General features: G+C 39.9%; 1 protein-coding gene across 1 annotated transcript in view; it reads left to right on the top strand.

Annotated features, from left to right (window-relative positions):
* Window positions 1-9,590: 9,590 nt before the first annotated feature.
* LOC108572519 (nephrin) overlaps window positions 9,591-14,776 on the top strand; it is a 138,480-nt gene continuing 133,294 nt past the window's right edge. The window contains exons 1-2 of the mRNA XM_017934771.1: window positions 9,591-9,667; window positions 10,297-10,349. Coding sequence (XP_017790260.1) covers window positions 9,591-9,667; window positions 10,297-10,349 — 130 coding nt within the window. The remainder of the gene's footprint in view (window positions 9,668-10,296; window positions 10,350-14,776) is intronic.

The following is a 14,776-nucleotide window of genomic DNA, read 5'->3' as shown; positions in this document are numbered from 1 at the left end:
CTTTGTGCCTTGAAGGATCGGTTGAAACGGATGCTGCGTGTCACTTGTAAATCTGAAATTGATAAAAAATGATGTATCGCGATCTCTCTGAACTGAATTAGAGTGGAAGCGAACAATTGGAATTAATTCACCGATATTGGAAATGATAGACGTGATTTAGTTGCATAGATCAGCCTGTGTGTTTATGTTGAAACTAATCAATCGCTACTGTAGGACGTAGCAAGTAAATGAAGAATATTAATTGAAAATACTTTCTTTATTTATGCATCTTGTTAGTGTGACGTTATTAACATGACTGACTGACTTTCTTTTCAGAAATCTTACTCACGTAAGTCGTGCGTGTAGGGGGAGTTCCCCTAGCACCGGACGCTTAAGGTTTTTCTTAAATAAATCTCTCTACCTGTGCACACGCGACTGAAACGCGTAGGAAACTTATTTTTATTCCTTTTGTCTCCTCTAAGAGATACGCGGAATAACGGCTCGATAGCGTTTCAATTATTGCAGGTACAACTAATATTAGGTGCTGTCCGGCGTTAAGGGAACTCCCCCTATATACGCCTACAGCAGCGAAAGGGTGAAGCACATATCTTGCTGTTGCAAACGTTCAAAATACTTTCCAACTGTTATCAATCACTTGCAAAACATAATAAAACCACCATTGCGTATCATTATTGTTGTTGAGGCTACTAAAATTATTTCGACATTTTGTAAACATCGCAGCTCACTTCATCGGGATCTGAATGACACACTGAACGACACACGTGCGTCCAGCGAAGGTGTATTACAGTAAAACCCCCTGTAACGTGGGAAATGCAAATGAAATTCCACCGACATCGTGTTTTGGGTACTGATACAATTTCCTCATCGGCTGAATTTTCTTCAGCTTCAGAATGTTCTGTCTTGTTTTCCTTTTTGATCGCGTTACACGGAGGCAGTTTTTTCATCGTGTTTCACAAGGTTCTACTGTGTTTAACTGCTCATGTTCCGGTTCACTGCTTTTGTGTTGCAGTTCCCTGGAGATCTTTTCAATTGGTCAGCTGGTAGAACAGAAATCGTATTCAGCTGATGTCCTGTCTCCCTATTGATATTATCAGAACATCTCGCAATCTTCAACGATTCTCTATACTTCCCGCAGAAATGTCCTTTCACTTTAGCAGTAACTTCAGTTTCGGCCAAGACAATTTTGTTGCTGTCGACGTTTTTCGTCATTAAGTTGCGTTAAATTAACAAACAATGGGGTCCCTGGAAGAAGATCTATGCAAATACTTGGAGAAAGGGCGTAGAAACGATGTAGGGAACACAGAGAAAGAGAGAATGACGGCAAGAGAGAGAGAGAGAGAGTGGAAGAAGCACGAGCACAGCAGGGAAGCAAGATAGTGCTTTTGACATAGCACCGGCAGCGAACCTAATGACTCAGGCTACTCAGAGAATACACTAATTACCATGAAAGCGTCCCGTACACGCTTCCGGAAGACAGGCATTTTACTTGCCTCCCGCGTCTCTCTGTTCCCATACTTAAGGTAAAGATATTAGCGCCGTGGAGGAACCGTGTCCTCCTCCTTCTCGCGGCAGCAAGCCTGCATTTTAGACCAAGTTTCCTGTTCCGCCCTTTAACCCGCGCCAGACCCGCAGCCTTTGGCCCTTCCTGGCTTCGGGGGGATTGGAATTGTTAAACGTCGCTACGCGGAAATCCTTTTTGAAAGCAACGGAACAGAAGGAGAAAGGATTTCCCCGGGAAGACAGCTGAATTGCCAGGTCCAAGGAATCGAGTTTATATACTAGAAAATGGAGAATATCTGGCGGATAAGTATCGGGGAAATTTCGTGTGAAAGACAGCGTGTGGATTCGTACGAGGAGCAATTTCTCACTTTATTATTTTGTATCGCGTTTCTTTTTTAAGCGGAAGCTATTGTTGAACCACGTGTCGAGTGTTCTTTTCCTTTTCTCCTTCAATTTGCACGTTCGATCGGTGGAAATTGGAGATTTAATGCACTCTAGATTCGAATATACTGAGGTTAAATTAAATTCTAATTATGAGCTTGCAATACGAGATCGGAGAATTGTTGAAACTTGCGAAATTGGATTTTAACACACTCGAAATTGAAGTGAGCCGATATTAAGCGCTGGACAAATCAAACACCTGCGGGAACAGGCTGAAATATCATTGAAACATGTTAGCTTCGGTTGGAACATATTTAACATTATAGCAGGTTAAAATTCCTGAAGTTTCTATTGAGAAATTTGTTGAAATAAAATTGGTAAAACTTATAAGTTCCTTTATGATTCACGTACACGACTATGGAATTTCGAAAGAAGAAAATATCCACAATTGCTGCATTTCAAATTCAGAAACACGCGTACCAAGTTTCAGAGGAACAAAATACCTGCAGAATCAGGTCAGGAAACCATTGAATTCCGCGAGCTCAGGTTCCAAGCAATTCAGAATTCGAATGCGCCAATGATAAACGTGCCTGTGATTATGAAAGTGATCTAAGCAGAAGAATTGAAAGAAATTGGTGTCAGTTATTTTGTACTAGCATAATGTGGAACTATTTTTACAAAACAGTTGTATATTAAATTGTTAAATGGTTGCTCAAAAAAAGTCTGAGTATCTTGAGTCTATATCCTATTTCGAATACAGAGGGCTAATTTTTTACGAGATATTAATAACAATTAAAATCAATTATGCTTCGTGATCTAAATTCTAAAGCATGGAAACATGTAAAGTATTAACTCCATAATCAAATACTCATCCAGTGCAAATCCAAGGGTTGGGAGTTTGAGTCACAAAATTCTAGATTTTCCATTTTTATATATATGTATGTACATACAATTACATAAAAATTTTTATAATACTCTCACTGGTAGCTTATTTTAATAGTATTAAATTTTTCACATGTATAACAAATAATTGACTTTAATTGTTAATATCTTACAAGCAAGTAAACGTCTATATAGGTACTCAATCTGACGAATTCTATGTGACGACCAAATTTCGCTAATAAGTGAACTATGCACTTATTAGACAATTTTCATAATTACCGGTAGAAATCTCAGAGTAACAAAATTCCTCGGTAAATAGCAAATAATTGACTTTGATTAATAATATCTCATACTCGATTAAATGTCTATAAACACGTTCAATCTGTCGAATTCTATACAACAGTAAAGTACATTTATGAGCTTCTCCTCGTTCACATTTCAAATCACTCAGAAATCTCAAAGCAGCAAAACACCGGCAAGCTCGAATTCAAAAAGCCTTAATCTCTGTATATTCTCAAGTACACACACACACACGTGCGCACAATACTCGAATAAAGCCAATAGAAAGTCCCGGAAGCTTAGCTTTTAATGTACACGGCGGAATTCGAATAGGAATTCTTTCGTCGCGGAACCATCTACCAAAAACGCTCCACCCGTTCGACGAAATATTTTCTAATCACAGGCAACAATAGCCGGCGTACGAAGCAAAGCATCCGGTCCCGGTTTTGGCAATGCATCGTTATCTCCATTGCCGCTATCGTTTCCACGGATGACAGAGGAATTTCGAAGCGGATCGTGGGCCCGTTGTTGCTGCCAGCCACCGCCGCAAATTCCTCTCGTTGTTTGCGCGCGTTTCGCAGAAGAACGACGACGAATTCGCGTCGACCGATTGATTCGTCCGTCGACGAAAAATATTGAAGCGGCGTTTCACGCGCAATCGGCCCCGCTCGCCGATTCGTCTGCACGGCTCACCGACGAAAAAACGACCGTCCGTTGTTTCGCCCATGATTTTTCCCTTGCCTCATTTCCCCCCAGGTTCTTTCCCCGTCTCTCTCTCTCTCTCTCGTTTTCATCGTAAACGAGGCGTCATTTAAAATTCATCTTGAATCGTTCGTCGACAATGATATTATCCGGACGTTTCGAGTCGAGATTCGACAAAGGAGTGGGAAATTTTGACGTCCAGAGGCTCCGATTGCCACGCGGATTAATTGTTTCCCGGCCACTGATCGCTTTGATCGGCTGATCAAATTGATCGGACAGATTCCACGGCGCGAACCGTTTTTTCACGTAGGCGCGTCGAACTTAGTTGGCATTTTAGTCGTGCAACGTTTTAGGTGTGTTTTTTTTTTGTAGCCGTGGATGGGTGACGCGGAGACGGTGGTTTGAAACGATTTTCGGTGCTTAATTTGGTTTAGTCGTTTTCTGTAGATTCGTGAAGTTTAGCGGTTTGTGTTAAGCTTTTAGTGTTACTTGAAGTTTTCGTATTTTAGGTATTGGGTGATGCGGAGACGGTGGTTTGAAACGAGTTTTCATGGGCAATTAATGGAAGATTGATTCGATTAGTTGTTTTCTATGGCTCTATGAAATTTAACAGTTTGTGTTATTTTAAATTTTTATGTAGATTTTCATATTTTAGGTATTGGGTAACGTGGAGACGGTGGTTTGAACCGATTTTCAGTGGGCTATTCATTACTATTGGCGCCTATAGGCGTTTGGGGTCTTTTCACTTCCACCTTAATTTAATGAACCGAATTTTGAAACGATACGGCCAAAATAAGAAATTTTGCAACCGTGGTTAAAAAATTACCGTCAGTCACCCACGTTACGCATTAAAATCTGCCGTAGCGAAAGGGTTAATGAAAGATTAATTAAATTAGTTATCTTCTGCAGATCTATGAAAGTCAGTAGTTCGTGGTATTTGACATTTTGCTTTAGCTCCTCATATTTTCGATATTGTTCAATTTTCTACGTTCATCTCCATTGCAATTTACGCTGTGTTTACAAAAATTCACGTTCTTCTCAATTTTTTACAAATTCTTCACTTTTTCTTCAAGTAATTCCCCCATTGGCGGGCAGAAAAAAAGAAATTCTTCATTAAATTCACCTTTCCGCCGGATTACCCACTCAAACGAGGAACAAAGCGTGATTCTCAAGCGAAAACAAGCGCGAACAGCAAAGAGAAAAGAATGTTCTCGTTGAGCTGGCATCTCGGTTGCGCTTCGCGTCTCTGATAACTTTCCACGAGTAGCAAGTACCCGTGTTTCAAAGTCGAAGAAACCTCGTTAGCCGGCAGGCTCATCAGAAAGAAGGTGAATCGTAATTACGAATCAAGTTGCTCGAGTGACAAAGCTCGTTGTAGCTGCGGTTTTTCTCTCTCGTTACAGTTGAACGAGCTTATGTTCGCGATTTCGAAATAGTCGTGCATTAAAGTCGCGCGTAAACATCGAGACGTCGAGAGATGAATTAACCTAAACTGTTGCGACTTTAGTTCACACGTACCCTAACCGCAGAGGAATTATAAGTTTCACTGAAACGTTGAAACGAAGTTAAAAATATTTCATAGGACTGAATTCTTGATACTTCGATTACCCTTTGTACAAATTTTTTGGGAACATTGAGTCGAAGGATATCCTTTCTCCATTTTCAAATTTCGAATTTCAATTTCCAAAATTGTCGTATACGAATGTGTCAAACTGTGTTATGTTAATTTTATATATCAAATTAAAGTAAAAGTATATTTAAAGTTGTTTAGGTTTCTTTTTTCAATTTTCAAATTTTTCAGAATAAATATTTGTACGATTCTCGGCATTTTGATTGAATTTTCGCTTTGAATTTAGATGCAACGAACATACAGAATTACAGGTTCTCATCTACAGAGCGAATTAATTGGTATATCGATTGATTGGATAATTGTAGATTTCAATTGGATCAAGAAGGGAAAGAAGACTGTAAAGGATAGGGCACTTTTCAAACTAGTAATTGGTTGGGATTTGTAAGTGGCAAAGTTCCAGTTGTTCCATTGCTGCCAGCGACTAATTCGATTTCCATAACCGAAATTTTCGAAACTTTTAAACGGTCCTGCAGTTTCTTCCAACCTCCAGTCCTCCGGGCGAATTTTATCAAAAGACCAATTACGTCATACCAATAACGAACTTTCGATTTTCCTGATCATTCAAACCTATGGTAATCTCTTATCACCATTTTCTTTCGTTCAGAAAAAGAGACGAAGTCAAAGAAAATTATTGAACCAATTTTCCTGATCATTCAAGCCTGTAATGATCTTTTATTGCCATTTTCATTCTTTCCAAAAATACAGACAAGTCAAAGAAAATTATTGAACCAATTTTCCTGATCATACAAACCTGTGATAATCTTCTATTGCCATTTTCTTTCGTTCAGAAAAAGAGACGAAGTCAAAGAAAATTATTGAACCAATTTTCCTGATCATTCAAGCCTGTAATGATCTTTTATTGCCATTTTCATTCTTTCCAAAAAAAGAAAAGGACACCATTACCAGCCAAAGAAAACTGCTAAACCGATCAAGTGAAAGAACGAATCCTCCTTCGAAACCACTTTCTCATTTTCAGCGTTTCCACCGAATGCTCGAGCTGCAGCAACGCGTAACAGCAGATATTCTCCGGTAATTAGAACACATAATCTTCGCTAAATGCCTCCCCATCCGTATGTTTTCAAATCATCGCGACATAATAAACTCTGTTCAAGCCCATCCAGAGGAGAGTGAAATTTTTTAATTGCAGCGATATTCGGAATACGACCCAATTAATGCACTTCAACCGGTCGGATGCTTGAACTTCCACAGTAAATTTATTAACGGACATCCCCGTCCTACTCTCTCTCTCTCTCTCCCTCTCCTTCTCCTGTCTATTCTACTTGAGTTTTCCGTGAAATATCTGTCGCTTTGTGCCACGTCGCTGGTGTGTTTCGTTGCGTCGTTCGACCGATTTAAACGGCCGGCATTATTTGCAGGATTTTTAATCCGTGTTAAGTGAAAACACGTAAATCGAAAAAAGGAAAGAGAGCGAGAGAGAGAGACTAAATGAGGCGATCTTCTAGCAGCAAAAATCGGCATTTCCTCGTTATGGACAAAGTCGTCTCCTGCGTTAATTTAACGAACGAACAGCCTTTGCTAGTGTCTTTTTTCCTTTCGATGAAAAATCCCGTAGCTTTACTCACCCTTCAGTCCTCCTCCCTCGTTTCGCATGTTCGTTTTTGTTATTTGGAAAATTTTAAACGCTGTGTGTGTGTGCAGTCGCGTTGATAGGAATAGCCGGCCTTTTTGCTCGTCGCTAATTTTCCTCGGGAAGTTTGCAAACTTTCAGAGCCATTTTTTATCGATGCCTGGCTTTTTTGCCAGTCTCGACGCAGTAGGGGAAAAGAGGAAAGGAAAATAGAGAAGGAAGGGCAGAGAGAGAGAGAGAGAGAGAGAGGGAGGAAGGGATGAAAAAGGGAAAAAAGAGATCCCGATATACGAGTTACCGTGGTCCGTTTCATATTTCAAGGTCCTCTCTCTCTCTCTCTCTCTCTCTCTCTCTCTCTCTCTCTCTCTCTCTCTTTTTCTCTCGTTCGTTCGGAGAACCGATATCTCAGCGGAAAATTTCGCCAGAGTTCCGATGGAACTTCGTAAATTGAACGTCCACCGGCGAGCGTTGGTGATTTTTTCATACGCCGATATCGCGCAGCCCGTTTGAATTATGCACTGCGAAAGGAGGGCTGGACACACGCTCGATTACTGAGAACCATCGGCCATGCTCTTTTTTCGACGCTCATGCGTGCTTTGAATGGAATTTAAGCCGACACACGTTTCTATCTTTCACTTATACCCGGAGGGATCACGCGAAAAAAGACCAACGTCTTCGGAGGGTGAATAAGATGGAAGACAAATTTTTTGTACATTTTTTTTTTGGAATCAAAGAGGTTCCATTTATTTCACCTTATAAACTTTGCATTTCTCTTATCCTCGCAGCAATGAGTGTTTTTTTGTTTTTTTTTTTAAGATTACGTATATCTTTTTCCACTCCATGCTGTAGCAAACGACCATAAACTCTGAAATTTTACATCAAATGTGAAACTTCTTTTCATTTTTTGCCACTTCTACCATAAGAAAATTGTAATAAAGTAAACGACCGATTTACTCGTTCTACTTGAAACTGAAACAAGTGGAATAATCTGCAATTAGTGAAACACAGGAAAGAAAGTTTCAGCGGTTGAATTTCCTTTCTAATTTAACAAATGTTGACTTTTGCGTCAAATAAATGAATAATGTAGAAGAAAGTCGGCAATTCGTTGAGACAAAACATTGTAAGAATCTCGTTTCAGTAGAAAGCAAGAGCATTAGTCAGACGAAGAGGAGAAAATTTATCTTTATCTCGAAAAAATTTCACTTTCCTGTAGAATTCCCTGCAAACCTTCCTTCCACTCGACATTTCAGTAAACAATTAATCCATTTATTCAATCAAACAGCAAAATATCGCGAAATAATCGTGCAAGTGGAAACCATTCATATTAGCCAGCCACAGAGAAAGAATTTCTTCTGAAACTTCGATAGCATTCACTTTCCTGTAAAACGAGTTAACGTACTGAGATGAAAAATGAGTCGATTTATCCCGACCGAGGACAAAACATTAAAAGTGAAATCTGCCAAGTAGAAGTAGACCGTGTTTGGTCAGACACGGCGGAAAGAATTTCACGTGATATTTCCACGGTGTTGTATATGATCGTATTCCAAGAAAATTTCGAGTTGTATTAAGAAAAATTAAGATCGCGAGAATAATTGGAGGAAGGGAGGCGACGCTTGGTAGCTGTAAAATCGATTCGAATTCTCTTGAAAAGCCTGACGGGAGCGAACTCTTTATTTGCTTCAGTTCGTTGGATCGTTTCCTAGAAGAAGGTTCCCTGGAATTAAAGAAGAAAAAGATATATTGACCGGTCTCGGTCTGAAAGGGAGCCGGTCTTTGTGTTGTTTTGATCGACGATAGAGTGTGTCTTTGTTGTCATCGGTAAAATGAACTTTCGGAATAGAGAATTTCTTCTGCGTCATGCTTCGCCGTCTAATACTCCTCGAACGACAAACATATCGGGATTCTCGGTGATTCTTACTTGTTGTTCACGTTGTACGATTCTGTTTCGTAGTTTAGACAATATTTCGTTCTAACCTCATACCAGAAGAATTCGAAAACTATATATAATATATATAATCATTTTGCTGTAGTCAATTAAAGTACTCTTTTAAATTCCTCATTTGCTAAAAAGTGTGCAACAAAATGTGTTCCTCCTTGCAGGCAGCATTTTTACCTTTAACTTGATCGGTCCTATGTGACAAATTGAACAAGTACCATCACTAATTAACACTTCAAGCCAAAATATCCCATTCAGCTAGCTACTTTTTCGTAATTGAATTATTCCTTATCCATTCTCTAGCTATTTTTAGTAGGAAATATTTGTATTTCCTTTTTTTTTGTTTTGTTGATTATAGCTGTAGTAAAGTTTGAATGCACTGAATTGACCAGAAAAAAGGCTGCATATGTGAAAAGCAAACTGTTAAGCACAAATATGTACGTCAAACTTCCAGTTCACAAATATCAAAATACTATGCTTGATTTCACATATTCGTGTCACACGTTTCTGCAGAAAATTTGTACGAAACGAGGCATTGTTTCGAATTAGAAATTGTCAACAAACTTGATCGATCATTATACGAGACAATTCTGAAAACAATTCTTCGTAACTCCCAACATTGTTTACTGCCTTTAACAAACAAACAAAAAAAGAGCAAATAGAAGCAAGAGAGCAATCTCGATAGCGCAGTAATGGATCATACAAACATACAAGCAACTCAGCAGAAAGCGACTCAGCAGCAGCAGTCGTCCAAGCCGAAAAATCGCCAGTAAGTCGCGTCTGGTTTCGTATGAAAGCCTTCTACCTATCTATCCGGACCACTGCTACCCTCCTTCCTTGAGAAATGGAGGGGCGGTTTCCATCTGTGGCGGAATGTCAGTAGATGAAGAACAGAGATATACAGGGTGAACCACCTAACTCACACACCTGAATATCTCCCGAATTACGCGACGGTTGACAAGTTGCAGTAAAGAAAAATTGCACGATTTCGAGGGGGACGTAACATAATCTACGCTGCTGCTGATAAGTTTAATCACCGCGATTTCCGGAATACCGTGTGTACAATCTTAATTATTTCCAGACACAGATATCTCGAAATTGAGTGAAGGAAATGGTATGGTCATTAACGTCCTTAAATTTCTTTTTTCACTCTCTGCAAGTATATTAAGAAACAACGCAGGCTTCCATTAAAAAAACCGCAATACCCTTGAAATCTCCTAAAAAAAGTGACTTTGAGAAAAAGCTGAAGCAGTGTAACTTCGTTCTAAGAAGTTTTTTCACAGAACAAACAAGGAAAATAATTAGACGATCCGGTTTAACTCAGCCACCCTGTATGGACATAGAGATTAGACAGAAAACTAGGATGGAAAAACAAGTTCGTTTCGTTGTGTATCCCAGGGGACACGTCAACAAGGCTACCTACGAGACCCTCACCTTCGACTCAAGGGACAGTTACGAACTCAGGTGAAAAATTGTACTCGTATGAATAGCAGCAGTCTTGTTGAGGACTTGTGAGAAAGGTTTTTGGTGTTTCGCCAATTAGTCTCCCTGCCGGTGTAGGCGTAAGAGGTCCCGTCACACATCCGAGCAAGGGCCAAGCAAAGAATCTCTCCTCCCCTGCCCCGTAGCCGCGTTTAATTTAAATAATAAACGCCGTGTCTGCCGTTGCATCCGGCAGCGATGGGAGGGGGATGGTGGCGGTGGTGCGGTGTTCGGTGCCAAAAGCTGTCCGAGGAGGACAGATCGTTAACCAGGCAGTAAAGCTTCGAGCTGTACCCGGCCAGACGAGCGTAACGACGAACGCAACTCGAACAACCCCCGGCCCCCCTTTCCCTTTTCTAACCATCCACCCCCTCATGTCTGGCCACCCTTTCTCGACCGCCTCCGGCCGAACTTGGCTGGCCAACAAGATACGCCCCAGACGATCGCCCGCCGCGAAAGTTTTCCCATTTTCGGGTGAATCGATGCACATAATTCGACGCATACGCTCGTCCGTGGTGGACGTCCGTTCCGGTTTCCTATGGTCGGCCACGTTCGCCAAACCCCCCGGTTCGCGTCCTTTGTCTTCGCGACGCATAACCGCGTATTTAAGCGGCGCGCGATGGGGAAAGTTTTTCGGTGACAGAGCCGCGGGAGGAGGAAACAGGCTTGGCTGAGTTTATTTCGGGGAACGAAGAGAGAGAGACGAATTTTACGTGCTTCTTTTCGGATGTACTAAGGTTTCTGTTTTTCTCTTTTTTTTTAATGGTTTTTTGTTTGATTAGGACATTGTGTTTATGGGTGCATGGCGTTTGGTGTGTAATACGTGATACGAATGAGAAGAGTGGGTATTGAATTGTAATATGTTGTTAATGAAGGTAGGAAGTAGGTAAAATGGAAATTTTGGAAGAAGAGAAAATGGATATTTTTGTGGAAGATATTTTGAAACTGATACATCATGAGTCAAAGAGAATTCTTTTGTCTGCACGTCATGAGGATTACACATCGGCACTTTGTGTTTTATTGAAGAAGTAAAATAATGGATGCTTCACGATGAAAGAAAAAATGATTTTAATCAAATTTAATATCCGGAGATTTATTTAAACTTCTACGCTTTCTGTTTAAAAATTGAAGGACCTCTTAAAAATTTCAAAAAGTCACTTTATTAATTTGCAAGCCTAAAATTTCTGCTTACGATAATAAAAAATATCTTGCACGACGAGTAACACACTCTCGATCAATTATCATTCTTAGTTATTTAACCTGTTAGCTGAAATCATCTCTTAAGCAGAAATAGAATCTCTCCGGTTTACAACGAAGTACGAGTAAAAATGATAAACAATTATTTAATTTTAATTTTCACGAATGTGAGTGTACTGTATTTTATATCTAACACAGGCATGATAATACAATTAAAAATGAACAGTCTTTCAATAAATGAACTACTCTGTTCTAAAGATTTGTGAACCAATGACGAGTTGTTTAATTAAAACGAAAATAGTACACTTTGTTTAACATAAAGGACGTAAAGAATACTAATCATCTAATTCACCGTTTCATCGCGTATATCCAACTTCGTCCTCTGATCCTCGGGCGAATCAGCAAAGGAGAATATCCTCGAACTTACAAATAGCAGAATTAAGTCGACGCGATGGCGGTGGTTCGTTCCTAGCCAAAATTCAACGAGCTCCGTTCGTACGGCACGAAAGGAACATACACGGAGAAGCGTGTTCCGGTTTGTAAGAAAAATGCGCGACGAATTCTCGCCCGAGGACCAATATTTCAAGCCGGGGCGAACAGAGTTGCGCCAGTAAGTTACCAGGCAAGTTCACGCAATGTAGCGCGAACCAAGCACCGTCGTTGTTTCAACTGCTCGAGGAATTGAGCAAATGATGCAAGCCACGGCCATTTCGATATTACGCTCACCCAGAGAAGAAATCTGTCGACGACCTGGATAATTCGATTGGTTAGTCGTCTGAAAAACGAACGATCGGAACTCGAAGCTGTGACCCGGTCGACCGTAGAAAGCAGAGTCTCTCGTCCTCCCCCTCTTTCGCCTGTCTGCGATCAGATTAAAACGGCCAGACGTTGTTTCGATATATTTTCACGATGGACCGGAAAAGGGCAGACTTTGATTCGCGTCGATTTGAAATTTAACGAGCTGGCGTGTTGATACGATTAAAGCTCGTTGGAAAGTATCGAAGGATGAGACAATTGGAGCGTTGACGTCGATCAAATTTCGACACAGCCGGCGAGTAAAGTCGAGCTTGATCCGATGTCTATTTTCCAGAAGTGACAATCTTTTCGAATTGATCGAGTTCTTCCTTCCTTTCCTCTGGATCGTTCGTTCGCTTCGGGACGATTAATCTTGCGATTAGTTTGTTCGTTAATTCTTCGATGAAGTATCAATGTTAATTTCGATGGCGAATTTAACAGTGGATTGGGTGCACGTTTAGCGAGTATCGATCGGGAATAGGTTTGTTTCATCTGAAATTGAAAATGTGCAAATATTGGGTTGAATGAGAATGTTAATTGTAATAAATCATTCTGGTAACATTATATTTGAAACAACTTGGAGAGTGCTGTATTTGTAGATTTTAGTCTGAATTTTATAAAAGGGGCCAATGAAATTTAAATCGTGTGTTTAGAAAGGCGGTAACGTTGAAAAGCAACGAGCCAGTAAGTGAAAGTGGTCGGTGTATGGTCAGACGCGTATCTTATTAGACGCGACAGAAAGTGATACGTTCCCGTGTGCATTCAATATTCCCGGTAGCAGAGTTGAGCGCGTGAAGAGAAAGAACGGAACAGCTTCAGAAATAAATGAGATAGAACGAGTAATTTAATCTAAAAACGTAATGCACTTGGTGAACTTTTAATGGCGCGCGAAGCGAAAGGGGAGAGCGAGGAATAATGAAAACGAGCAACAACAATTCGTTTAAATCATCATAAGCATTCCTGGTGGTCGTATTCAACACTCAACACACTTTCGAAAATAAGGAAAACGAGAAAAAAAAGAAGTGAAAATTCCCACCGGATGAAAAAAAAAGGAGCTTTTTCAACCAAGTTCTAACAGTAACATATTTCCTCGAGTAAAATAATGCGAAAGAAGCAAAAATGCTTCTTTGTTAAAGAAAGAAGGAATATCTCGTAAAGTACGTCAAAATTTCTTCGAATTTTCTAAATTTATGTTCTGTATAATCGTTGTAATTCTCGGTAGAATTTTTCGACTGAAATTAACCCTCGAAGAATTTTTTTGAATTCTTTTGAGAGTTAAAATAGTCTATTTTATACTTCGGATTGGGAGGCCACTCGTTTGGAATGCATGAAAATCTGAAAATCAATGGTCTTTGGTATGAAACGCAGGAGCTGTACCAGGACTTCCGGGTAATTTTTTTCAACATTGATCGGAAATGTAGAAAACCACACAAATATGTACTTAAATCATATTTTTAATTCTGTTTCTTTGTGATAATTGCAAAAACAGTTGTTGCTTTTGTTATAGCAGAGATGTACATTGCATTTCACGCAAAAGGAATATGGTTCACTTTTAATGCATAGAGTGCATCCTTGTCTAGATACGCTGAACATTGGAAAATGATCTAGCGAGTCAGATCTTATACCTTCGATGGGTTCCTTGGAAAATGAATGGTTGTCAATATGGTAACAAATAATACATAAAACTCGTTACAGAATGATTGCCTGTTCTAAGTATCTGTCATTGATTTTGAATTACTAACTATTAAGTCTTCCCATAAGTTCGTGCCAAAAGCGAAAAATATTTTTTAAAAATCCAAAGAAATTTTATAGCGACGACATAATGGTCCTACCAAAAAAAAAGAAAGAAAAATAGAAAAAAGTTATGGAATAACAAAATCACTTATGTTTCTTATTATCAAATTTGAAGGACCGTTGACAATATTGATCTAAATTATAAAATTCGACAGAAACTTGTGGGATAACCTAACATTTATCAACAGAAAGGTTTCCTTCATACAAAAAAAGTGTCCTGGACTTGCGATCCCGAGGGCCATCCTCCGCGAGGATGTTTCCAAGTTAGCGGAGTGGGACATGATCGCGGCTAGGGATTCGGACCCAAGGGGCGATCGTTCCTAACGGGGCTCAGAAGTTTCGGGTCAGCAAGTGGCTTCACAACGCGTCTTTAGCTATCGAGTGTTAGTTGAGGCGCACCAGAAAGGCATTTGTCTTTCTGGGCCCCGACCTCGACGAAACAGATCAATTGAACAATGACTATAGAAAAGAAGGAACACAAAGTTAAAAACTGAATATCTGATTGTTTACGGAGAACGAGAAGTATTCATTGTCACGTTCGGTAGCGAACACAAGATTCGATTAAGAGCAACGACGAAATTCTCAGGAAACGAATTCAAGTTAAAGGAGA

This window comes from Habropoda laboriosa, unplaced genomic scaffold (genome assembly GCF_001263275.1).
Source record: "Habropoda laboriosa isolate 0110345459 unplaced genomic scaffold, ASM126327v1 scaffold129, whole genome shotgun sequence".
In the NCBI taxonomy this organism is placed as follows: Eukaryota; Metazoa; Arthropoda; class Insecta; order Hymenoptera; family Apidae; genus Habropoda; species Habropoda laboriosa.
Note: the sequence above shows the minus strand (reverse complement) of the source record. Positions and strands in the feature narration are given on the sequence as shown.